Source organism: Vombatus ursinus, unplaced genomic scaffold (genome assembly GCF_900497805.2).
Source record: "Vombatus ursinus unplaced genomic scaffold, bare-nosed wombat genome assembly UNPS02014797.1, whole genome shotgun sequence".
NCBI classification, from domain to species: Eukaryota; Metazoa; Chordata; class Mammalia; order Diprotodontia; family Vombatidae; genus Vombatus; species Vombatus ursinus.
In genome coordinates, this window is record NW_020954575.1 from 14,349,750 (window position 1) to 14,375,366 (window position 25,617).

At 40.0% G+C, this 25,617-nt stretch overlaps 1 protein-coding gene and 1 pseudogene across 2 annotated transcripts; both read right to left on the reverse strand.

Annotated features, from left to right (window-relative positions):
• Positions 1-1,706: 1,706 nt before the first annotated feature.
• LOC114049175 (nucleoside diphosphate kinase A) lies at positions 1,707-7,997 on the reverse strand. Of its 2 annotated transcripts, none has more exons than XM_027870347.1 (5): positions 7,858-7,997; positions 5,141-5,270; positions 3,774-3,875; positions 2,839-2,951; positions 1,707-1,997 (listed from the first exon to the last, which is right to left on the reverse strand). In XM_027870347.1, exons 2-5 carry the CDS (start codon positions 5,264-5,266, stop codon positions 1,880-1,882), a joined length of 459 nt encoding a protein of 152 aa, XP_027726148.1. In that variant the 5' UTR covers positions 5,267-5,270; positions 7,858-7,997; the 3' UTR covers positions 1,707-1,879. The 2 variants fall into 2 exon arrangements, with proteins under 2 accessions (XP_027726148.1, XP_027726149.1); XM_027870348.1 differs by lacking the exon at positions 7,858-7,997 and adding an exon at positions 4,395-4,497 and having other exon boundaries at positions 5,141-5,227.
• Positions 7,998-17,280: 9,283 nt separating this feature from the next.
• The window catches only part of LOC114049125, a 58,032-nt pseudogene continuing 49,695 nt past the window's right edge, over positions 17,281-25,617 (reverse strand).

Here is a 25,617-nt window from a genome sequence, read left to right on the forward strand (position 1 = left end):
TGAGAGATTCATCGAAGAGGTAGGGGACTTTGGGTGTGGAATACTGTATATGCTGTAAAAGTTTTATTTTAATTGCTTTGTTTCTCACTTTTTGAATCCAGAATCCCAGAATCACCATACCCAAATAAGCAGGGAAAATACCAACCAGTTTATTCTGAGGTCATGACATACATCAAACCAACTTTTTGAAAAAGGGATAATTGAAACAAGGCCTCCTCTAGTCCTTTGATGCTCCTTCAGTTAGAGCGCAGCACCAGGCCCCATAGCACATGCTCATTCATTCATTTACTCAAGAAGCATTTTTTAAGTGCTTTCTATATACTTGGGCTAATGACAAAACAAAACAAAAAAACACCCTTGGCCCTAGAGGATGCTGCATTCTATTGCTCAATACTTCCCTGGTAAATTAAACAACATGATACATTTTCATGGAACCTTACTATGCAAAAAGCACCTTCTCTTGTTGAAATGTGCCATGGGCACAATGTAGGAGGGGGTCATCACTCCTGCCTCCCAAGCTTGTTTCCAAGCTTGCAAGGGAGAAAACGAACAGCAGTAGGAACTACCAGGAACAAGAGGGAGGGTGAGCTGAGTACAACAAAGCATGACGGATGGGATGATCGTTGGGAAGCCCCAGAGGGCTCCACAACCCAAGGAAGCAGGACATGGGACAGAGAAATACAGAAAAGACAAGAGACTCATCACCTCAGCAGGTGAGCAAAGGGGGAACCAAAGGGATTCTGGCTGGCACAAAAAAAAAGTTATAATTGTCACAATTTTCAGTATTATACAAGCCAGACAGCATGAATGCCAACCAGTAATTGACAAAAGTTTATCATTAGGGTATGGCCAATTAGGAGCTAAAGGTAGAATATGAGCATATATTTTATATTTAAAATCAAGCAGAACGTTACTGCAGACAGAATGACAGGGTAAGGGGGAAATCTCCCTTAGAGGTCACTCCCTATCTCTGCAAGTCCAGTAAGGGGGTAAACTGGTATAATTAAACCTCACTATTGCCCTGCTCCAGGAAGCATCATGGTGCAGTGATGAGTGATGAACTTGTAAGTCATGGGACCTGAGTGAATCTCAGCTCTGCCATTTCCTGTGACTTAGAGTGAGTCGGGTCCCTACTTGGACACCCATTTCCTCATTTGTAAAAGAGAGCGCTGGGCTACATGGGACCTCTAAGACCCCTTCCAGCTCAAGATCTGTGATCTTATGTGGAGCTGTACTTGAATAGTTGCTTGGGAAAGGGTGTTTTAGTGGCCATGACCGAGAAAACTATCTCTTGGGGAGTTCTTAGAATTGAGTGAGTCATAACTGGCATCACCAAGGCCATAGGTACTTAGGGTTCAGCATGACAGGACCTACCTACTATGGCAGGGGAATTAGAGCTTCTTGGGAATATCTATCACTTCTGCAATATACCCTCCCTATGTCCAACAATTATACGATCTTCATATTAACCCTATGAAAGAAGACTAGAAATTGGATCTCCTTTACCTCCTCCTCCTCCCCCTTTCCCCATTCTCTCTCTCTATAACTGTAAATCCCCACTGCATCAAAGCTAAATATCAATGATTTGTCAATTCTTTACACTACTCCTTTATTTAACCAGTCCAATAATGTACGAAAAGAAAAGAAAGCTGGAAACATTAACGTCCTGCCACCCCTTCCCCTCAGTATCACAGAATGACACACTCAATAGCTCCCACAACCTTTTAATATGACCAGAAGGATGGAACACTGAGCAAGCAACATTAACGGCAAGCACAGAAGTCTCCACAGTCTAGATGGAAGTCCCTGGAAATAGGCAGAGTCACATCCCGGTACCCTGCCTGTGGCAATGGAGAAAGCTCCACATGCCTCCTCCACGTCATTCATAGATCCACTGCTGGGCACAGCTCTTGTAATCAACCAGTTCATCAGGATGAAACCACAAGCCGATCTCTTTCTCAGCGCTCTCCACTGAATCACTGCCATGAATGATATTCCTGGGAAGGAAAGGACATCAAAGAAAAAAAAAATCTGTCATATTAGTAATGAAAAAGGGATTAAAAAACACAGTCTCATTCCTGCAGTCCCTTCATTCTACTATCAGCACAACACAAAAGAAAATGCTCGGGCTGTGAAGTAGGCCTCTCATCTCTCAGGGGACAGGCAGTGGAATACAGACGTGGCACAAAGTATGCATTTTTCAGACGTGGCCCATGTGTTGATTAGTTTTGCATAGCTGTACTTTTTTGTTAAAAGGCAGGGTAATGTGGGTGTCAATGGGAAATGACTTCTTTTTAAAGCATTCATAAAACATACCTTCCCTCCAAATGGCTCCCACCTTCAAAGATATGAAAATTGTCAGATTCCTACTTCTCTCCTTTGATAATTTGAAACTTACCTAGCCATTTAAGCTGATACAAAGTCCAAAAAAAAATTAGGCTGTCAACTATTGTTTTATAAATAACAACTTTCCACAAGACTGGCTCAAACATCACCACCACAGTGGTACAGGTACAGAGCTGACAAACAACAGACAATTTGGGGAGCTTTTTGTGGTACTGACAATTGGGTCGGTCCTCTTTATCTCCTGCACAACTGCCACATATAAACACCCAGTGCCTAGTACAGGGTTAAATGCACCACAGGTGCATAATCATGTTGGTTGACTGAGCTAAGATAGAGAGTCCCAGAGCCAAGCCCCGGGGTGAGAAAGATCTACTAAAAGATAGACACCTCCTTCCAGTATTACTGCAACTCCTGCACATTTCTATCTCCCACAGTTGTGCTGAAGGAGTACAAATCCCTCCGACAATGAGCTCCACAAGCACCAAGACCTACCTGCCAACTTGAATACAGAAGTCCCCACGGATGGTCCCTGGTTTGGAATCCGCTGGGTTGGTCTCTCCTAGCATCACTCGACCTGTCTTCACCACATTCAGCCCCTCCCAGACCTCCACAGGGACAAAAGAAGAAGAAGTCAAGGGAGAAAATGAATCAGTGGGGATGACCCAGCAGTTGCTAATTACAAGAGCACTCTCCCCCTAAAGAGAGGACCTACTGGTGAGGCCTCCACAAACCCAAGATTCAGATATGTTTAGGAAAGAGTAAACGAAGTCCAACCAGGATACTGGGGGATGAGTTTCAGCACTTCTCTGACCCATATGGGGTCTCAACCCACAGTTTAAAAAGTGTTGTAGGGGTCTCGAGTGGAAAAAGTTTAAGAAACCCTGGGTTAGGTGACCTCTCACCCTCAAATCATAGGCCTTCAATTCCACAGACAGATCTGCATTCTCTGAAATGGGTCAGAGGGTTCAGCTCATCTCCAACTCTGAGAATCCTCCAAGACCACAGAGTTCCCTGTGTATCAGTGAGGATGGTAACAGTAACAACAATAACTGACATTTATGTGGCACTTTCAGCTTTGCGATGCATTTTCCATGCATGTCCATCCTGTGACAGTGGGACCTAAATCTATGAATTTAGAGCTAGAAGGTCACCTTGTCCAATCCCCTTATTTTACATATGAGAAAACTAAGACAAAGAGGGGTAAAGTCACTTGGCCAAGGTCATACAGATGATCTGAAGAGTCAGGAACCTGACACTCAGAGATGGGTCAGGTATCAAAGGAGGGATCTAACCCACGTCTCCCTGACTCCAAGTCTAGCACTCCGGCCACTACACCAAGTTGTCCCAGGAGTGGGAATTTACCATCATTCATCCTAATCTATCCCCAACACCCCCAGCTTACACAAACAGTCCCTACAAATACTCACCATGGCTACCACAGGCCCAGAATGCATGTACTTTACCAAGCCCGCATAGAAGGGGCGATCCTTCAGATCAACGTAGTGCTCTCTGAGAAGGTCTTCAGAAGCCTGAACCAAAGAACTGAGAATGAGAACCAAGGCCCTGAAGTGATCTAAAGTGTGTTAAATCTATTCCCACCCTTAAAATCATGGTATACATTTTAGATACCTGATTCAATCATAGATGAGGTCAAGTCCCAAACATAGGTGCTAATGGAAGGGAATGGTTATTCATTCCTTTTTAGTTTCATAATTTAGCATTTAGCACAGTGCCTAACACATAGTATGTGCTTAATAAAGATTTATTGAATTGAATTATTGTGTAGTGCTTTTTCTTTTTTTTCTCCCTATTTAATACCACTGGACTTGGGTTAATCATAGAAAAGCCCTGAGTTTTAGAGATGGAAGAGGACTAAGACCCTTATTTTACAGTAAGAAACAAATATTAAAATTAATTTGTATTCCCTGATCATTTGTCAACAGCAGAGAGGAACAGTCCAGAAACAAAGCCAGACAGATTTTATAATTTTCTGGAGCAAATTTAAGGTTGATTTTTATGGCCAACTCCTAATTATTCAAACTGCCAACCTGCATTGTGGATTCTCCAAGCTCCTTGTCTCTCCTTCCATGTTTTTGGGATGGGTGGGTCATAACTGGCATGTTTTTGAGGTACGATGATTTCTCAACTTATCTGCACCAAAGAGTGAGTAGAGGAGATGTTGGAACTGAAAAACCTCACTTTCAGGGGTGAGTGTTCTTTCTCTTTCTTTAGAGCAGATGCTCCCCAAGGGCACAGCCCATGTCCTCTTTGTATCTCCCACCATGGCTATAATTCAGGACTCTACACACAATAGGTGTAGACTGACTGAAAGATCTGGCTGGAATGCAACCTGCCTTAGAAAAGAAATTGGTTTTCTAAAATGATCTGTTCTGGAAAGCTCAAAACTACAAACTCAAACATGCCCCAGGGCACATGGGATTAGAAGGATGACAGGTTTATTAAGAAGCCCTCTACCATGTAGGGTGGAAGCTTCTTTCAAAAGTAAAAAGATTCAGATATAAACTGGGACAAAGGCACCCAGACATATGCAGCCCCATGATATAACAGTAAGCCACTGAACACTTTCTAGCACTACCTCAAGGAAACTGATGCTCCCTTTTCCCCAAAAGATCACGAAAAGTGAGAAATAATCCACATCACCTCGGTTCACCCCACTCCCATACCTTATTCCCTCAAACATTCCCACTCCTGTACCAGGGGAAAGTGTTCCATCCCATCATGCCAAATGAGGTAGTACATTTGTTCAAGAGGTTAAATGACCTACTTTACTTACCTGCATGAATTTTAAGCCAACAAGACGGAATCCTTTCTGTTCAAAGCGTTTAACAATCTCTCCAACCAAACCCCTCTGAACCCCATCTGGCTTGATGGCAATAAAAGTACGCTCTCTGTTAGCCATGATCCTAGAGGGTGGAGTGGGGGAATGAGGCTGTAAGTGTCCTGTTTGTATCATCATTCTTCCCAAGTAGATTACAGAGTAAAGCCCATTTAAATCTATCATACCAACTCAAAGCTTTTTGATTATAAATCCAGTTCCCTAAATCCACTAGCTTAAATATCAATTTTTAAAAAGAATATAACATTTCTCCCAATCCCATGGATCCTACTCCTTTCCTGTTTAATTCTGTATGTGTTTATTAAACACTTACTGCTTAACTGGAACTATAATAACTACGGAAAAGAATATAAAAGTTGCAACAGAGCATCCCTGCCCTGACTTCTTATAAAAAGAAATCTCCCTATCCTTTTCCCCCTTCACTCTCTACCTTAAATTATACTCATCTGTAGATGACAAAAGTAGTACACACTAAACCCAGAAGACAATACAAGGTGGTACATAACAACAGGGGAGCTTGTGGTGCTCCATTCAAATCCTATGATGATGCCTCATGATGCAGAGGTGACCCTGGGTGCTACATGTGGGGAGAGCAAGCTGTGACATGACCGACCAAGCTGGAATAGCTTTGAGTACAGCTGTTAATTATCTATCTTCCCCTTGGCACCAGTGTAGCCAAGTGTAGAGTTACCAAGGAGGCTAGCCAACAAATGATGAATTTTTCAGCCCTTAAGCCTTGCTATCTGCATGATAGAAGAAGGAAGAAAGAAGCAGGAGGAGGGGTAACGGATGAAATTACCGATCTACCAAATCTATTGATGTAAGAAAAGCCTGTGCTATAGATTCTATTCTATATAGCTCTATCAATTCTCATAACATTCAGAGGTCGGAGTTCAAGTTCAAAGCACTTATTTTACAGATGTGGAAACTGAGGCCCAAAGAGTCAGTGACTTGCCCCAAATCACAAAGCTAGTTGGTAGCAGTTTAGGACCTAGGTCTCCTTCCTCCCAATCTATACCTCTTTCCCTTAGAGCAAAGGAAAGGTTGTTATTGTCTAGTTTTAGTTTGGAAACCAAGAGTAAGTATGCACCCTTTTGTCTCAGTAATTCCAGTACTAGGTATATATATACTCCAAAGATATCAAAGAAAGAGGGAAAGGACTCATGAGTACGAGATATTTATAGCAGCACTTTTTTGTTGTTGTACAGAACTGTAAACAAACTGGGTGCCCATCAAATGGGGAATGACTGAACAAAGTTTGTTATAAGGTAATGGAATATTATTATACCATAAACATTGATAAAAGGAACTGATTCAGAGAAAGCTGGGAAGAATCATATAAAATAATATATACTTATACAATTAATATATTTATATATTATATATTTGTACAACATATATTTATATAATTAATATATTTATACAATTATAAATTGTATAAAAATTGTATAAAATTATGCAAAATGAAGACAGCAGCACCAAGAGAACAATTTGTCCAATGACACTGTAAAGGAAAACAAGTGTGAATGAGTTAAAAACTATGATAAATACGATGACTAATCATTACTCCAAAAGACCTGGGATGACACATTCATCCAACCTCTGGGAAGAGAATAGATGGACTAGAGGTGCAGAATGAGACAAACCTTTTCAGACAGTCAATTTATGGTTCCTTTTTGTTTGACTATACTTATTTTACTTTCATATAGTGCAGCAGGGGAAAAAAAATAAGAGGGTAGTAACGGTAATACAAAAAAAAAAAGGGGGGAAGTATCAGACATTAAAACCACAGAGAAGAGGCAGAAGCAAGTTCAGAATGAACCACAGGCAACTGAGGCAGTGACGATGGACTTTTTGAGTAAAATTCAATATATATTTTTTTAAAAATCACATTTAAGATAGCTAAGTGATCCAACAGAGAAAGCACTGGAAGTGGAGCCAAAAAGGCCTGAGTTCCAATGCAGCCTCAGACACTTACTAGTGTGATCTTGGGCCAAGTAACTTAACCTCTGTGTTCCTCAGTTTCTTCGTGTGTCAAATGGGGAATATAATAGCATCTACTTCCCAGGATTGCTGTGAGGATAAAATATTTGTAAAGCATCTTAAAGAACTACATAAATACTAGATTTTTAAAATAGATTTTGATAATGTGATATACAGTCTTTTTGTGTGCTCTGCATAAAAAAAAGTATGTTTGTCAATTTCATAAATAAAGGAACTTGGAGAGAGAGAAAGAGACAGAGAGAAAAGGAACCAAGTGTAGGCTGGCATCCTGACTAGCAGAGAAAGGAAGAAGGATCCCTGTAAGTGGATGCTGGCAGCGGCCCATGTGACCTTGGGCCAGTCACTGCGCCTCATCATGCCTCAGTTTCTCCACCTGTAAAATGATGGTGCTGAGTCAGCTGGCCCTCCAGGTCCCATCCAGCTCCAAACCCATGAACCTAAGACCCCAAGGGGAACTCCAAGGCGAACCCCAAGGCCCCATGTTTAGGGGCTTCCCCGAGTCCCAGCCCCCGCCCGGGATCAAAACCCGGGTTCTAATGCGGGGACAGACCGGAGTGGAACCGGGTTGGGGCTTGGATTGCTCCCTGGGAATCCCCGCCGACAAGGGCTGCCTGAGCCCTTGACCTCTGCGCCCCTGGAGCCCACCTCACCTGGACCCGCAGTATGCGTCGGCGCCCTGGTTCCACCTGCCACGAAGTTGCCCCGGCCCCACGTGGTCCCCTGCGAACCGAGTGGGGAACGCTTCCGCTTAGGTTTAGGGATCCGGGGAGCTGGTTCTGAACCGCACCGGATGGGTTCCTTTACTCCCCGCCCCCTTAGCGTCGTCTGCGTAGAGAGAAGACCATTTTTCGATGCTCGCCTGCGGATGACTGCTGCCGGTGGGGGCCGCATTTCCTGTTCCGCCCAGATGGAGAGAAGGGTGGGGAGAGTGTCGGGGCCTTCTCCTTCTCTCTGCTCAGTTCGCCTACCTCCTGCGGTGCATCCATTCCTCACGCTCCGGGGGCCCGCACTACAGGGATCGCTCTTACAACCGCCGTCTCTGTGCGCTTGGTGTCCCGGCTTCACCCTCAAAGCTTCACCCCGCAGTTTCCTGGCTCGTGATCTTCCTCGTCTGCGTCCCTGGCCTTTACCCTCCCTGTGCGGCTGCTTGTTCACTGTCTAAATCTGAGCTGCTCTTCATCCTCCCTGCCGCTGCCCCTGCTCCTTCTCCACACATCCTTATGTGCTTCACCCTGTATCTGTGCTCTATAAAAATATATATGTATTATACACACACACACACACACGATGGCCCGAAAGTATTGTTATAGTTTTAATAGCTTAATTGTAAATAGGGATTATATCATTTTTTGTACTTTAATCCTCAATAGGTTCTCGCCATATTGGTGCTGGGACCAGGTAGGTGGTGTAGACGATAGTGCACTGGACCTGGAGTCAGAGATCAAAATCGACGTCAGACCCAAGCTGTATGATCCTGGGCAAGTCACTTAACCCTTGTCTGCATAAAACTGGAAAAAGAAATGGGAAACTACTGCAATATCTTTGCCCAGCAAACCTCATGGTAGATTGCAAACTGTTCCCCAGACATGAGATTCCATTCCTAACCTTGATGCCTTTGCACAGGCTGTCTCCTGTGTATGAAACAACTCATAGAATTCTCCCTTTTCTTCAACAAACTGCTCTTGAAATTATTTACTTCTCTGTGTACCTTATATGTGAGTCAATTCAGGCATCTATTCAGTGCCTACTAAGTGCCAGCTGCTGGGGATGAAAAGACTTAAATGAAACTGTTCCCTAGCTTGCATCCCATCATAGGAAACAAGATGTACACATAGAAGAAAATGTAAAGTATGTACAAAGTAAAGGAAAAGCAATTGGAGGAGGAAGGAATTAGGGAAGAGACACTAGCATCCAGGGAAGATTAAGAAAAGTCTTACGTAGTAAAACAAGCTGAGCCTTTATGGAAACTAGGTATTCAATAAGGCAGAGGCCCCAAAGAAAGGCACAGTAACAAGAAATGTAATATCATATGTAAGATACAGGGAATAAGGCAGTTTGGCTGAATTCCAGAATTTGTGAAAGGGAATAATGTCTTAATATATCTGGAATGGTAGGCTAGTGCTAGATCCTGAAGTACTTTGAAAGCCAATCAAAGGAGTTTGCATTTGATCTTGGAAGCAAAAGATACTGGACCTTTTTGAGCAGGGAATGACATGGCCACGTCTGTGCTTGGGAAACTGAGGAGGCTATAATTAGAGAGGGAAAAGAAGAAACACCAAGACCAATTAAGATTTTGTTGGAATAGTATGGACTGGGTGATCCAGGCCTGAATTGAGATAGTGGCCCTTCAAGTGAAGAACCCAGCAGGCCCTCATCCCCAGTAGAATAAGGAACTCTCACTTTTGCCAGAGGCCTAGCACAGTGCTTTGCATGTAGTAGGTGCTGGATGTTTACTGAATGTAATCTGTTGAGGGTAATGCTATCCTTCTAGTGCATCTAAATGTACAAACTAAAGAGTCATTCTTGACCTTTCACCCCATTAACTCTATGGTTGAATATCCAGCAAAATGGACTACTAGCTATTCTTTGATTTCAACAGGTAATTTCCAACAACTGTATGTTCACATAAACTGTTCCCCAATCTTGGAATGCTGTTACTAAAAACTTTAGCTTACTCTGAGGCTCAGCTCAGGTACCACATCCTCCACAAAGCTTTTCCTGATGCCCCAAGTTTTTAGTATTCTCTCTTTCAAATTTATATTATACTATATTCATTTTTGTATATCTTGTATTTTGCCGACACTACCCCCTTTCAAGAGAACATAAGAACCTAAATGAAGGAACTGTTTTGTTTTTGTCTTTGAATGCCTGGTATTTGGTGTCTTGTTGGAATAGAGTCCTAATGAATTGAAATGAAATCAGTTGACTCATGCTGAAATGTCAAGTGCATAAAGGAGAATAATATGAAAAAAATTTTGTAAGATTCAATTGGAGTCTGATTATAGAGGGTTTTAAACAGCAGAAATTTGTGTTTTATCCTAGAGGCAATAAGTAAGAAATGATATAATTAGACCTGTACTTAAGGTAGCTCTATAGAGGATGGAAAGGTGAAGCAGGGAGATCAGTTGAGGGGGAAGTGATGGCTTGAATTAGGGCATTAAAGAATCTAGTAAAGGTTTTTTTTTTAAGAATTTACTCTGGTTGTCTTGATGAGGGATAAGGAGTGGAAACAATAGAGGTATAAGGAGGTAGATGTGAAGGATGTAAGAACACCTGATAAGGTGATAATGCAAAGGTTCTTAATCTAGGCTATTTAAGAAATATTTTGACAAATTCATTATAATTGCTTTTCTTTTTAATCTATATATTTTGCTTTATGCATTTAAAAACATTTTTGAAATAGTGTCTGTAGATTTCACCAGACTGACAAAGAGATCAACGAGGGAAAAAAGGTTAAGAACCCATGCATTAATGTATTAACAAGGGATCACTCTGTGATCCCTTTTATAAAGCAGCTTAGAACTGGCTGGGTTGAAAATTTGGCCATTCTTCAAAGGTCCTTAAAAGGCTGAGTTGATAGCTCTGTAGCTAGTTCATCAATTTGAGCCAATAGTGGAGGAAGAACTCAACCCCTGGAAAGAAATACCTCTTAAGGGAAAAGAGATTTCTCTCTCTTTCTTCCCCCTATCCCTGTAACAGCCATCTCACTTTGAAGAGGAGCCACTTGACCAGGAGGAGAGACAGCATTTGGCATTTTGAGAGAGAACTGTAGGCACAGCTGAGGGAGCAAATAAACACACTTCCAACAGATATGAGTAAAGAGAGGCAATTACTCATCAGGAAGCAGCTTTAAGAAATAAGACCTCTGGCAGTAAAGAGACCTGTCTATGGAATTCAGAAATACCTAGCCCTAGAAATCAGCTGCAATAAAGACCCTGCAAACCCAGCTAAGCAGCCACCCAGCGGAGATTCTAAGCTCCATAGGGAGCCCCCTGGGAATTTTTCAAAGGAAAAAAAGGACTTGTAGGTCCTGCATTACCAGAGTTGTGAGGTGCCTTGGCCATATGCGTCCCTGTGTGCCTTGCTGCCATTATACTCTGTAGCCATTCTTCTCGTGCATCCCATGGACACTGTGTGTTTTTGAGTTAGTATACCCCAAGATTATATGAAGAATGTTTTGCAGTTACTGCTTTTATTATGCCATCTTAATAAATGCCTATACTAAGAGCTACCTGCATGTACTGTTATGACAAGTAATGCCCCCCAAAGACTCTAAGTTAAAATGTATACACTAGTGAGGGCTCATGAATTATACTGTTAGGAGTGGTTATCTGTAGGGTACCCCTTGAACCTCTAGGTAGTAAATACCTTCTATGGGAAGAGGTCAAAAGAGATGCTACATTACCAAGGAAATATTAGGCAGTTTTTTAGATGGGGGAGGGAGGAGGTATGGGAGAGAGAAAAGGCCATGCCTTTGCATAGTTCATAGCAGCATTTCTGAAATGCATTCCCTTGGCTGTGCGTTTTAGAATTCTCAGCCTCCTTCAAGGCTTCTTTAGATACCATCTGTTTTCTGTCCTCAAATGATCTTGCATTTCCTTGTCTATGTACATTTTATATCCCTCAGTAGAAAGTAAACTCCTTCAGAGCAGAACTGATTTTTGTTTTAGCTTTGTAGCACACACACACACACACACACACACACACACACACACACACACACACGCACTGTCTCTCAAGTTTGGGACTATAATGATGTCCCTCAATAGAAAGAGGGTAGTTTGGAAGCAGGGTGGGTTGAGAGGAAATCAAAATAAACTTTTTGGAACAGGTTGAATTTGAGTTGCCAGTTAGATATCAATGAGGAAATAATCAGCAGACCATTGATATGGCATTAGAATTCAGGAGGGAGAATGGGAGTTGGGAGGAATCCTCTGCCTAGAGATGATATTTGAACCTGTGGTGATCACCTAGAGAGATATAAGGAGAGAAGATAATAGGACCCAGATAGAGCCCTAAGGCAGTGATTCCCAAGCGTTTTTTTTGTTCTTCAACCCCCTTTCAACAATAACCAAAAAAAAAAATGTTATGGACTCCGAAGGTAATTTAATAAGCTACTCTTAATATTCTTTGAGATGTATTCATTACGTGCTTACAATAACTATAATAATTTTGCCCCCCAAAGGCTCCAAGTTTAAATTTACATTATATAACTATAATTATAAAGCATTATTTTATTAATGAAAACTATAAATATAAAACTTTATAAAATAATAATAAAACTTTATAAAATAATATATCATTGGGACATCCAGTAAGAATTAAAAGAAGTAATCCAACAAGACCTCATACTAAATTTCTTTATTTTACAAGTTTTGTTGAACATAAATAACATTTTACCAAAGTAAGTTACAACTTAGAAGATGTTTGATGCAATATAATAATTATGTATAAACCTAATTTCTATAATGGACTTTTTTAAAACAAAGGTTTGCAATGTTTAGCCCAACACCAGACAAAATCAATCTAAAATCTCATTCCACAATGAGTTTATTTCTGTATTTTGATTTTTTTAAAAAAAGAATACAAAATGCTCACTCACACAAATATGTGATGAAAAATAGTAGAAGTTTAAAAACTCTGTTGCTGAGATATAAACATTCATGTTTTGTTTTTTAGTAACCTAAACAATAGATAAAAATGAATAGTTACAAAATATTTACTTTTCTATTGGCTGACAAGAACTATATTAAATGATAAATGTACTTAAAGTTCAGTTGCATTTATTGCTTTGTTTTTTAACAATATTTTTATAAACTAACCCTTGTAACGAAAGATTCTCTTCTGATGTAACTATCTTCTCTTCTACTGGCACAGTAGCTATTATTCTTCTGGAAACTATTGAATGAAGTCTTGCCAACCAGTTCATTTGAAAATCCACCAACTAAAAGAATAATAACGTAAGGAGAAAAACAGAATTAAAATAAATAAATATTTGATTGATTAAAATAAATAAAACAGAAAACAACCTTAACACTGAGGTACTATGTAATATGTTTCTGAAGAATGTTTATGGTAGTCTGTGATGGTTTCAAGATGATTAATAATAAATGCCCAGAAACAGTTTCCAAACATCTTGACAATAGTGCTGCAAGAATTCACGTGATTGTAACATGTTGATCAAGAGATCATACAACTCACTAATGAGTTGTTGGTGGAGTTGTGAAATGATCCAACCATTTTGGAGAGCAATTTGGAACTATGCCCAAAGGGCTTTAAAAATATGCATACCCTTTGACCCAGCAATAGCACTTCTAGGACTGTATCCCAAAGCGATCATACAAATGGGAAAAGGACCCACAAGCCCAAAAATATTTATAGTGTCTCTTTCTGTGGCAAAGAATTGGAAATTGAGGGGATGCCCATCAATTAGGGAATGGCTGAACAAGTCTGGGAGAGGAGCACAGTTCAGCATGGGCACATAGGCAAAGACCAGACCTCAGCCAACCTGGAGCAGGCCTCAGGGAACTGAATGAAGGGGAGCTGTGGTGGTTTCCAGACTTCTCAACCCACAAACACCAAAGACAACTTAGAAGGTCAGTAGGAAAGGTCTGTGAACATCGTGAGAGAGGAGCTCAATCCCAGCCTCAGTCCCAGCACATCTCTGGGGTGGTGGCTGCTTCTGGAGCTCTCAGCCCACAGACAGAGGGGAAATTGAGTGGCTGATCAGAGTGGGATTGCAGGGATCTCTTTGCTGGCACTGAGGCAGGATTCTCTTGCTTTGCCTGTGCTCGGATCTCGGTCACAGTTCTGGGTGGCAATGCTGGGGCAAGGAGGAGTACTGGCGTGGCGGAGCTTGTAGTGATGGTGGAGAAGGAATCGTCCTCACAGTTCCAAGGCAGAAAAGAATGCTTGTGGTCACTCATAGACCAGAGCACAGGCCAGGAAAGGAGTAAACACCTCACCCTTGATCATACCACCTTGGAAAAACTGAAAATTTACAGGTCCCTAGAAGTATCTCTGAAAATAGCTACACAAAACCCCTGAAGCTTGGGACAATACATTCTCCACACTGGAAGCAGACCCCTACCTTAACAAAGAGTTTAAAACTCAAGTAATTGGCTGGGAACATGAGCAAACTGCACAAAAAAGTCAGACCATAGAATCTTTCTTTGGTAACAAAGATCAAAACCTATAACCAGAAGAAGACAACAAAGTCAAAGCTCCTACATCCAAAGCTTCCAAGAAAAATATGAATCAGTCCCAGGCCATGGAAGAGCTCAAAAAGGATTTTGAAAAGCAAGTAAGAGAAGTAGAGGAAAAACTGGGAAGAGAAATGAGAGTGATGCAAGAAAATCATGAAAAACAAGTCAACAGCTTGCTAAAGGAGCCTCAAAAAAATACTGAAGAAAATAACACCTTAAAAAAATAGACTAGGGGGCAGCTAGGTGGTGCAGTGGATAAGACCACTGGCCCTAAAGTCAGGAGGACTTGAGTTCAAATCCGGCCTCAGACCAAACACTTGACACTTACTAGCTGTGTGACCCTGGGCAAGTCACTTAACCCCAATTGCCTAAAAAAAAAAAAAAAAAAGACTAACACAAATGGCAAAAGAGGTCCAAAAAGGCAATGAGGAGAAGAATGCCTTCAAAAGTAGAACTGGACAAATGGAAAAGGAAGTCCAAAAGCTCACTGAAGAAAATACTTCCTTAAAAATTAGAATGGAGCAAATGGAAGCTAGTAACTCTATGAGAAATCAAGAAATTGTAAAACAAAACCAAAAGAATGAAGAAATAGAAGACAATGTGAAATATCTTCTTAGAAAAACAACTGACCTAGAAAATAGATCCAGGAAAGATAATTTAAAAATTATTGGACTATCTGAAAGCCATGATCAAAAAAAGAGCCTAGACATCATCTTTCAGGAAATTATCAAGGACAACTGCCCTGATATTCTAGAACCAGAGGGTAAAATTGAAATTGAAAGACTCCATTGGGGGCAGCTAGGTGACACAGTGGATAGAGCACCGACCATGAAGTCAGGAGGACCTGAGTTCAAATCTGGCCTCAGACCAAACACTTGACACTTACTAGCTGTGTGACCCTGGGTAAGTCATTTAACCCCAATTGCCTAAAAAAAAAAAAAGAATCTACTGATCACCTCTTGAAAGAGATCCCCAAAGGAAAACTCATGGGAACATTATAGCCAAATTCCAGAGTTCCTAGGTCGTGGAGAAAATATTGCAAGCAGCAAGAAAGAAACAATTCCAGTATTGTGGAAATACAATCAGGATAACACAAGATTTAGCAGCTTCTACATTAAGGGACCTTAGGGCTTGGAATATAATGTTCCAGAGGGCAAAGGAAATAGGATTACAACCAAGAATCACCTACTCAGCAAAACTGAGCATAATCCATCAGGGGGAAAAATGAACACTCAGTGAAATAGAGGACTTTCAAGCATTGTTGATGAAAAGACCAGAACTGAATAGAAAATTCAACTTTCAAATAGAAGACTCAAGAGAAGCATGAAAAGGTAAACAAGAAAGAGAAACATAAGGGACCTATTAAAGTTGAACTGTTTACATTCCTACATGGAAAGATGATATTTGTAACTCATGAGATCTTTGTCAGTATTAGGGTAGTTAGAGGGAAAAAAAGTTAGATAGATAGATAGATAGAGGGCACAGGGTGAATTGAAGATGAAGGGGTGATATCTAAAAAATAAAATTAAGGGATGAGAGAGGATTATACTGGGAGAAGGAGAAAGGGAGAGGTAGAATGGAGTAAAGTATCTCACATAGACAAGAAAAAGCTATTACAGTAGAGGGGAAGTAGGGCAACGTGAGAGGGAATGAGTGAATCTTATTCTCATTGGATTTGGCTTAAGGGGGGAATGATATACACACTCAATTGGGTATGGAAATCTATCTTACCCTACAGGAAATAGGGAGAAAGGGGATAAGAGAGTAGGGGAATGGTAGAAGGGAGAGCAGATTGGGGGAGGGGGTAATCAGAAGCAAACATTTCTGAGGAGGGACAAGGTCAAAAAAGAGAATGGAATAAACAGGGGGCAGGATAGGATGAAAAGAAATATAGTTAGTTTTTCACAACATGACTACTATGGAAGTGTTTTGCATGACTTCACATGTATAACCTGTATCGAGTTGCTTGCCTTCTGAATGAGGGTGAGTCGGGAGGGAGAAAGGGAGAAAATTTGGAACCCAAAGTTTTAAAAACAAATGTTAAAAATTGTTTTCACATGCAACTGGGAAATAAAATATATAGGCAATGGGGTATAGAAATCTATCCTGCCATGCAGGAAAATAGAAGGGGAAGGGCGTAAGAGAAGGGGGGACAGTGATAGAAGAGAGGGCAGATTAGGGGAAAGGGTATTCAGAATGTACACCACTTTGGGGTGGGGGGAGGGACGAGATGAGAAGATAATTTGGAACTCAAAATCTTGTGGAAGTGAATGTTGAAAACTAAAAATAAATAAATAATAATTTTTAAAAATAAAATTAATTTAAAAAAGAGAATGATTAAAAAAAACTTGTGACCTCCTCTTTCTTTTTCTCTCATCTAATTCTCAAAACCTTTTGATATCAACCCCAACTCTCTTTGCCTTTACTCCAGTCTCTGATAATAAAGTAGTTGTCTTCACCAAGGCCAGCCCCTTCTATGTTTATCTTTGATCCCATCTCTTATCTTTTCCAGCAAGTTGCCCCTTCCATCATTTCTCCCTCCTCCAATTTTCTTTTTTTCCCATATTAAAAAAAAAAAATTCTAGCAGATAGTTTACATAAAACCCTCCTTTAATTTGATATGATAACTTTACACAGTGACTACTTAAAGAACTGTTTTGGTCAAGAATGGAATGAAATATTCCATCAAAGAGACATCATTGCTGATTTTTTAAAAACCAACACATTTATCAATTATGTTAAAATAACAAAGCAAAACATCTGCAAGGGATATTTTCTCAGTGTTTACTTTGGCAGGCTCTTTCTCATCTACATGCAAAAGATGGAGATGCGTTCAGTCAAGTGACCATGATGCTACAGAATGAAAATTTAGCTTTCCATGCTTGATAGGCCCTGGATCAAAGACTCTAAAATCTTGAAATCCCAAATTATCTTTGTTCCATCGATACCAGTAGTGCAAAAACTTCATCAATCTTGCTTGTCTACTTCATAAATAGACACTTGAGTGATACTATTTTGTGTGCAGCATGCCTGGAGCAGTGTTGCGATCCTCCACTGTGGTCCTTTTGTCCATGTTGCAGAATCTTTCCACAGCAGATATGTTGCATTGGATGCTCTAATTTTGAATAGCTGATTTAGTTCAAATGTCAAGGTGCCATGATCATCATAATTAAATAGCATTGGGTAGCAGTCATGGCCAGAAGCCACTACACTATTCTCAGAGATAAATAACACACTCAGAAGTAGGAGGAATTCATATAGATATGTGTGTATACACATGTATGTATGTATGTATATACATAGAAATGTGTCTGCCCATATACATATATATGAAACCATCATGCTTTTAGAGACATCATTAACTGATACAGTACTATCACGGCTGACCCACAAGAGGCAGTTTCTATTGGCAGAGAAATTAACCCAATGGACCTAACCACCACTTCCAGTACCATCAAACCATTGATATCCATTGACCAAAAGTTATCTTGGTACCCCATAGAGTACTGGTTTTTCATTAACTTCTTTAATATAGGCAGAACATACTCTGTATTTGACATCACAAAATCCAGAAGCCAATAAAATATTGTTGGGGTGCCTGTCTAAACTAAGGACAGTAGAATGAATTGGCTTTTTTGTTTATTCACCCATCAGTTATTTTTAGACTCAAAGTAGCACACAGAAATCAGTTGAACTCTGCTACTCACAGCAAAATTTTTCTCCTGGGGAAACCACTTTACAAAGGTGACTGAATGATTAATACTAAGGATCACCAGTTTTGGTTTCTAGATGCCATCTTTCTGACTCTAGACAGAAGCACTCTAGTCTATACCACCAGATACAATTTGATCACTCTTGGGAATCCAGTCAATCAATACCTGTGATATGTCCATTGTGTTCCTTTAGGTCATGGGCTTTCATTCATTAATTGCTGTTCTTCTCGTAGAAATAGACTTCATGATTATTAAGGCTAAGGGCAATCTGGCTACAATCTCCATTCCAAGTGTGACAGGTTATTGGTTCTAGAAAAATTGATGTAAGAACACTATTTTTAGCATTTTCAAAAGGGAAAAGAGTTTGTATGGAGAGGGTGTAGATGGGCCCTGGGGCAGAGAAGATTTGTGGACTCTGGTCAGTAGCTGCAAATAAGCTGTAGTGGCAGAAGGAAGATGGAGGTCAGGCCACTTTCCAATTTTCAATAACTCCTTATTTGCTGGCTCCTTCCCTGCTACCTACAAATATACCTATCCTTAAAAAGCCTTAACTAGATCCTATTGTCCTATATCTCTTCGCCCTTTCTCAGCCAAAGAAAAAGCCATCTATGCTTGTTGCTTCTATTTCTTTCCTCTTTTTTCTCAATCTTTTGCAATATTGCTTTCAATATTACTCAACTGAAACTGCTTTCTCCAAACTAATAATCTTTTAATGCCAAATCTAATGGTCTTCTCTCGGTCCTCATGTTTCTGGACTTCTCTGCAAAATTTGGCACTATTGATCACTACTGAATATTCTCTCCTAGCTCTTCTTCTGGCAGTCTAACTGTTCCTTCTCAGTCTGTTTTGTAGTAGCATGACCATATCACAACCCTTAAAAGTGGGTGTACCCCTAGGGTCTGTCCCAGACCCTCTGCTATATTTTAGTCTTACTTAGTGACCACATCAGCTCCCATGGTTTAAAATATCATCCCTATGTAGATGACTCCTATAAATATAGATATTTGTGTATGTATGTGTGTAGATAGATACATAGATAAATATTTCACTCCAGTCCTACCTACATCACCAACAGTCTGTTGGAAATTTCAAGATAAATATACTAAAGCCAGTTAACTAGCATTTACTAAGTGCCTACTATGTGCCAGGAACTGTGCTAAGTATTAGGGATAAAAAAAAGACAAAAGGCAGAGAGACATTTTAAACTCAACATGTTCAAAATAGAACTAATTATCTTTACCCTGACAACCCATCCTTCTTTGTAACTTCCCTATTTTTTGCCAAGGGCACAACAATCTTTTTTGTTTCCCAGTTTTGTAACCTCAGTATTATCTTCAACTCTTCACTTTCCTTCATACCACATATTTCTTGAATTGCCAAACATTGCCATTTCTACCTCCAACATTATCTCTCCTAGCTGACCTTCTCTTACTGTTCACGAAGCCACCACCTTAGTTCAGGATCTCATTACTTCTCATCTGGACTATAGCTTCCTAATTGGTCTCTCCTCTCTCTGATCCATCCTCAATACAGCTGTCAAAGTATGACCCAGACCTGACCATGTCACTCTCACTCTCCCAGTCAAAATGCTCTAGTAGCTATTTAGTGCTTCTGAAAGACTTAAGAACTCTGATTAGTCATGATTTTAAAGGACTGATAATGAAGAATGCTATCCACCTTATGACAGAGAAGTGAGAAGCTAATATGCAGAATGAGACACATTTTCTGGACCATGACCAATATGGGAATTTGTTTCTCTTAACTATGCTTATTTGTTACAAGAGTTTTGTTTTCTTTTTTTCTTTCTTTTCTTCCATTGGTGAGAGGAGGGGGAAATGGGATAGAGAAAAATAAATCCTTGATAATTGAAAAAAAAAAAGAAATTTTAATTTAAAAAAAATAGTCTAGGGGCAGCTAGGTGGTGCAGTTGATAGAGCACTAGTCCTGGAGTCAGGAGGACCTGAGTTCAGATCCGGCCTCAAACACATAATATTTCCTAGCTATGTGACTTTGGGCAAGTCACTTAACCCCAATCACCTCACCAAAAAAAAAAAAAAAATCATCTAAGCAGGAAGTGATAAGAGCTTGAACTGTGAGTGGAGAAGAGATGGATGTGAAATATATTATGGAGGTAGAAATCAAAGACATGGCTGCTGATTGGATGTGAGAGAAAAGGAAGCGTTGAAGATGACTTGAGTCATCATGGGATGAACCCCAATGACTGGAAGGATGACAATGCCTTTAAATAAAAAAGTTCAGCAGGAGAATGTTTTGGAGAAGAGAAAACAAGTTCTGTTTTAATTGTTTTGAATAAGAGATAGCTATGAGATATCTAGTTAAAGATGTTGGGGGCCATCTCCAGTTGTCATGATCTATATCTTGCCACTGGACCCAGATGCCTCTGTAGGAGAAAGTGAGGCCGGTGACTTTGCATAGCTCTCCCTCACTTAAATCCAGTTCACTTGCAAGTCATGGCATCACCTTTCTGATGTCATGGTCCTCTTCAAGAACAAAGGACAAACAACAAACAACAGTTAAAGATGTCAAATAGAGAGCTGGTGTTAAAGGACTAGAGTTCAGGAAAGAGACTGGGGTTATATATTTTCATCTGGTGTTCCTCTGCATAGAGGTGATAACTGAACCAACAGGAAGTGATAAAATCAAAATCTATGAGAAAAAGAGAGGAAATATAGAAAATGCCCTAGACAGTCCTGGTAAACACCTATTCATAGGGGCTGGAATAAGGATGACAATCCAGCAAAGGAGACTAAAAAGGAAGGGGCCAGACATGTAGGAAGAGAACCAGGAAGACAATTGACATGAACTCATGCAAAATGAAATAAGCAGAACCAGGAAAACATTACAGCAATATTGTAAGGATGATCAACTGTGAAAGACTTAGGTACTCTGAACAAGACAATGACCAAGATAATTCCAAAGGTACCATCATGAAAAATGCTATCCACCTCCAGAGATTGAATTAATGAACTCTGAATGCAGATTGAAACACACCTTTTAAATTTTCTTTATTTTTCTTGTTTTTTTTTGTCTGTTTTCTTTTCAACAGTGCTAATATGGAAATATGTTTTGTAAGACTTCACATGTATAATCAACATCAAAATCCTTGCCTTCTCAATGAGGATAAGAAGAATCAGGAGGGAGCAAGAGAATTTGGAACTCAGAATTTAGAAAAAAAAAGATTGTTAAAAAATTATTTTACATGTAATTGGAAAATACTTAACAAAATAAATAAAAAAAAATTTTAAAACAGAAGACAACCAGGAGAGAGCTGTGACATAAACAGAAATGCTGTGTCACAAACTCAGAGAGAAAAAGTCTGTCAAGGACAGGAGTTTTTAACCTGGGGTCCATGACCCTCAGGGAGTCCATGGATAGATTTCAGGAGGCCCATGAACTTCTGTGGGGGAAAAAAATTACCTCTTTATTTTCACTATCATCTAACTGAAATTTAGCATTTCCTTTAATTATTAATGTAGGCAATAAACATTATACAAAGGGGGATCCATAGGCTTCACCAGAGAATTTCCTAGAATCTAGACTATAGGAAGAGAAAGTGGTCAACAACATCTAATGCTGCAGAGAGGCCAATAAATATAAAGACTGAGAAAATGCTATTGGATTTAACAACTTATCAATTATTACTACTCTTGGAAGAGCAATTTTAATTGAGTGATAGGGTTGAAAGTGAGTGTGGTAGATGTGAAATGAGGTAAGATGAGAAAGCATAGGCAAAAGTGTAGAAAACTTCTTCTGTAGGAATTTGCCTGTGAAAGGGAGAAGAGATAGAGGATGGTAGCTTGAGAGGATGGTGGAATGAATGAAAGGGTTTTTTTTTTGTTTAAGGTTGAGGAATAGCTCTTCATGTCTAAAAGCATTTCAGGAATGAGCCTATGAGCAAGGAGAGATTAAAAGTTATATAAAATGATAATCAAAGGCTCAGTCTGCCAGAGAGGGATGGGACCCAGGGCACAAAGTAGAGAATTGGTATCTGCAAGAACAACCACCTCTTCCTCCAAGACTGGAACAAAGGGGTGTACTGTTGAGGTGACTTGAAATATAGAGATGAGAAGGAGAGGAAGCTCATGGTGAATGGAATGGCCTCAATATTTTTTAGTAAAATATTTGGTTAGAGCCTCTGTTGAAAGGGAGGGTGACAGTATGAGTAGCTTGAGAGAATGTTTGGAACAGACACTGTAGGGAGTGAGATAGAGACAATCAGGGAAGAGCAAAAGGATTGGTGAGCAGCAGTGAGGGCCCAAGTTAGCCGGCAAACACATTAGTAATGGGCTTAGCAGTCATTGAATTTGTGGTCAGAGGCGGACTTGATTTGACTCTAAAGTATGAATATTCCTGATTGGGAGGTGGAGGGAATGTGCTGAGATAGACTAAAGCTGTTAGTCATATGAGATGTAGTTACCTTGAGTTGAACTTAGAGATAAGTGCCTAAAGGAACATCAAATAGGTTGAAATCTCCAACTATGATGGCGTAAGTTGGTGGCGGGGAGAGAGAGAAAAAACTGTGAGCTAAGTACTGAATTACTTGGGAAAGGAAGGAAAGTAACCTGGAGTCCAGTAGATCATAGCAACAAGGCTATGGCCCAATAATAATCTCAAAGGATGGGAGGTTGATGAGTGATGATAGAGAAAGGATATGGAAAGGCATTGGGAACAAAGAGTCTGCCACCTTAGCAATCAGCACAGGAGAAGGTAGCTAGGTATACAGTGTCTTCTATAAAAGGCTAGATTTCCATGAGTACAAAAGGATGAAAAGAAGAGATTGAAGGTGAAAATTTTTGGGTTTTAGGTAATAGGATTGGGTTTCAGAGGGCAGAGGCAAGTCAAATCAACAAACATTTATTAAACTATGTACTAGGTGCTGGTTATACAATGAAAGGCAAAAACAGTCCCTGCCCTCAAGGAGATCTCAATCTAACGTGAGACACAACATGTAAACAATTATTTACAAATAAGATATATACAAGATAAATTGGAGCTAATCAACAGAAGGAGGGCAAAAATATTAAGGGGATAAGGAGAGGCCTCTTATAGCAAGTGGGATTTTAACTGAGATTTAAAAGAAGCAAAGGAAACTAGGAGGCTGAGATAAGGATGGAGAGAATTCTGCACATGGAAGACAGCCAGTGAAAGTGCCCAGAGTTGGAAGATGGAATATCTTGTTCCAGGAACAACAAAAGATGCTCAGAGAGTACATAGAGGGGAACAGAGATTAAGAGTACTGTAAAGGTAGGAAGGTGCCAGGTTGTAAAGGACTTCAAAAACAAACAGAATTTTGTATTTGATCCTGGAGGTAACAGGGAGCTACTGGGTGGAGGAAAGGGAGGTGGCATGGTCAGACCTGTGCTTTAGGAAGATCACTTTGATAGCTGAGTAGAGGATGCACTGTAACTTGGAGACACTTGAAGCAGGGAGGACAACCAACATGCTATTACAATAGTCTAGGCTTGAGGTGATAAGAGCCTGCATCAAGTTGGAGGAAGTGTTAGAGGAGGGAAGGAAGCTTATACAAGAAGGTGGAATCAATAGGACTTGGCAACAGATTGGATATGCACGGTGAGAAAGAATGAGGAATCAAGCATGGCACCTAGGTTTCAAGCCTGTGTGACTGGAAGAAAAAGACAGGGGCAGTAGTGGGATTCAGCTGAATGAGGATGAGACTATGAAGAGAAATAACAAAGAGGTTTTCACTTAAGAAATAGCAACTCTGAATCACAGATAAGAGAAGCAGGAGGTCTGCATCGGCCAGCCTTAGAACTAGTGCCAGTTGGTTAAAGCCCGGACCTTCTAAGGATACTATGATGATGGAGTGTAAGTCACCAAGGTTCCTAAGTGTCACACTCAACTTCTCAATCTCAATCACCTCACATAGCCACTCAGTTGTCAGATTTTTTCATTAATACTTCCCCAACATAGTTTCAGAAAAACCTAGAAGATTTATATGAACTTATGCAAAGTGAAGTGAGAAGAACCAGGAGAACAATGTTTACAGTATCATCAATATTGTAAAGATAATCAACAGTGAAAGACTTAGTAACTGATCAATACAATTGACCCACCACAATTCCAAAGGATTCATGATGAAAAATGCTATCTATCTCTACATCGAGGACTGATTAAAACATATTTTTTTCTCTTTTTCAGAACATGTTTTGCATGATTTCATATGTGTAATGAGTATTGTATTTCTTCCCTTCTCAATGGGTGGGGGGTAGGGAGAGGGAAAGAATTTGGAACTGAAAATAAAATCGTTTAAAAATTAATACCTCCCCAACATTACTCTTCTATGTCCCTTTATCTGTACTTACACAACCCTAGTTCAGGCCCTCACTCCTCTTATCTGGACTATTAGGACAACTCTGAAGTGATCCTCCTGCCTCCAGTCTCCAATCTATACTTCACATGACTGCCAAACTGATTTTCCTAAAGCATAAATCTGACCATGTCACTGCCTTACTTGATAAACTCTAAAAACTCTAAGATCAAATATAAACTCTTTTTTGGCATTTGAAGTCCTTCACAACCTGGTCCTACTTTTCCTTTTTAAATTTTTTTTTTCTTTTTCATTGGACTTAATCACACACACAAAAAACAAACCCTTTCAGTATAAAAGAACAGAAAGAAGGGTTGTATGAAACTAAATTGTTATGTATGTGATTTTATATCAGTATACTTACATATATATATGACACCATATATAATATGTGTGTATGTGCATATATGTAACATATATACATATATATGGCAACAATGTAATAATAAAACTGCTGTTTGTATCCCTTTCTGTAGCTTTTTCTTCTGAGCATTAAAAAAAAAGTTTTGTTGATGTTCTTTATTTTACATCTATAACCATTTCCATCCTACCCCACCCCACCCCTTGAATAGAAGCACTCCCTCACTGCAGGTATGTACAGCCATTTTTTTTAACTTACTTTACAAGCATGAACTCCCTACACTTCCTCCCTCAGAACTCTAAGGATCTCCTCTTGAGGGGTCAGGGGAATAATTTATTGCCATTGGCTCAAGTCCTCATTCCAGGTGAGTTATTCTGCTGTTAGCCACTAATTAATAGTGTCCCAGTCACATTTTTTAAATTAACATCAATTAGCTTTTACAAAGGGATATTAACTCCACAGATATAATAAAAACAGAAGTACATCTCTCCTTCAGCATCTAGGGGCACACTCTCCCCTGTATTCCCTTGGTCCTTAGGGAGAGTGGGTTCAAACTGCAGAGCATTGGTCCCACCAAGTTCACAATCAGCAAGCACCTACTATATGCCAAGCACTGTACTAAGCACTGGGGATACAAGGAAAGGCAAAAGATAGTCCCTGCTCTCAAGGAGCTCACGGTCTATGAGAAAGTCAACATACAAACAGCTATGTACAGGATAAATTTGGATGTAATCCACAGAAAGAAGTTCTCAGCATTAAGTGGGATTGTGAAAAGCTTCTTG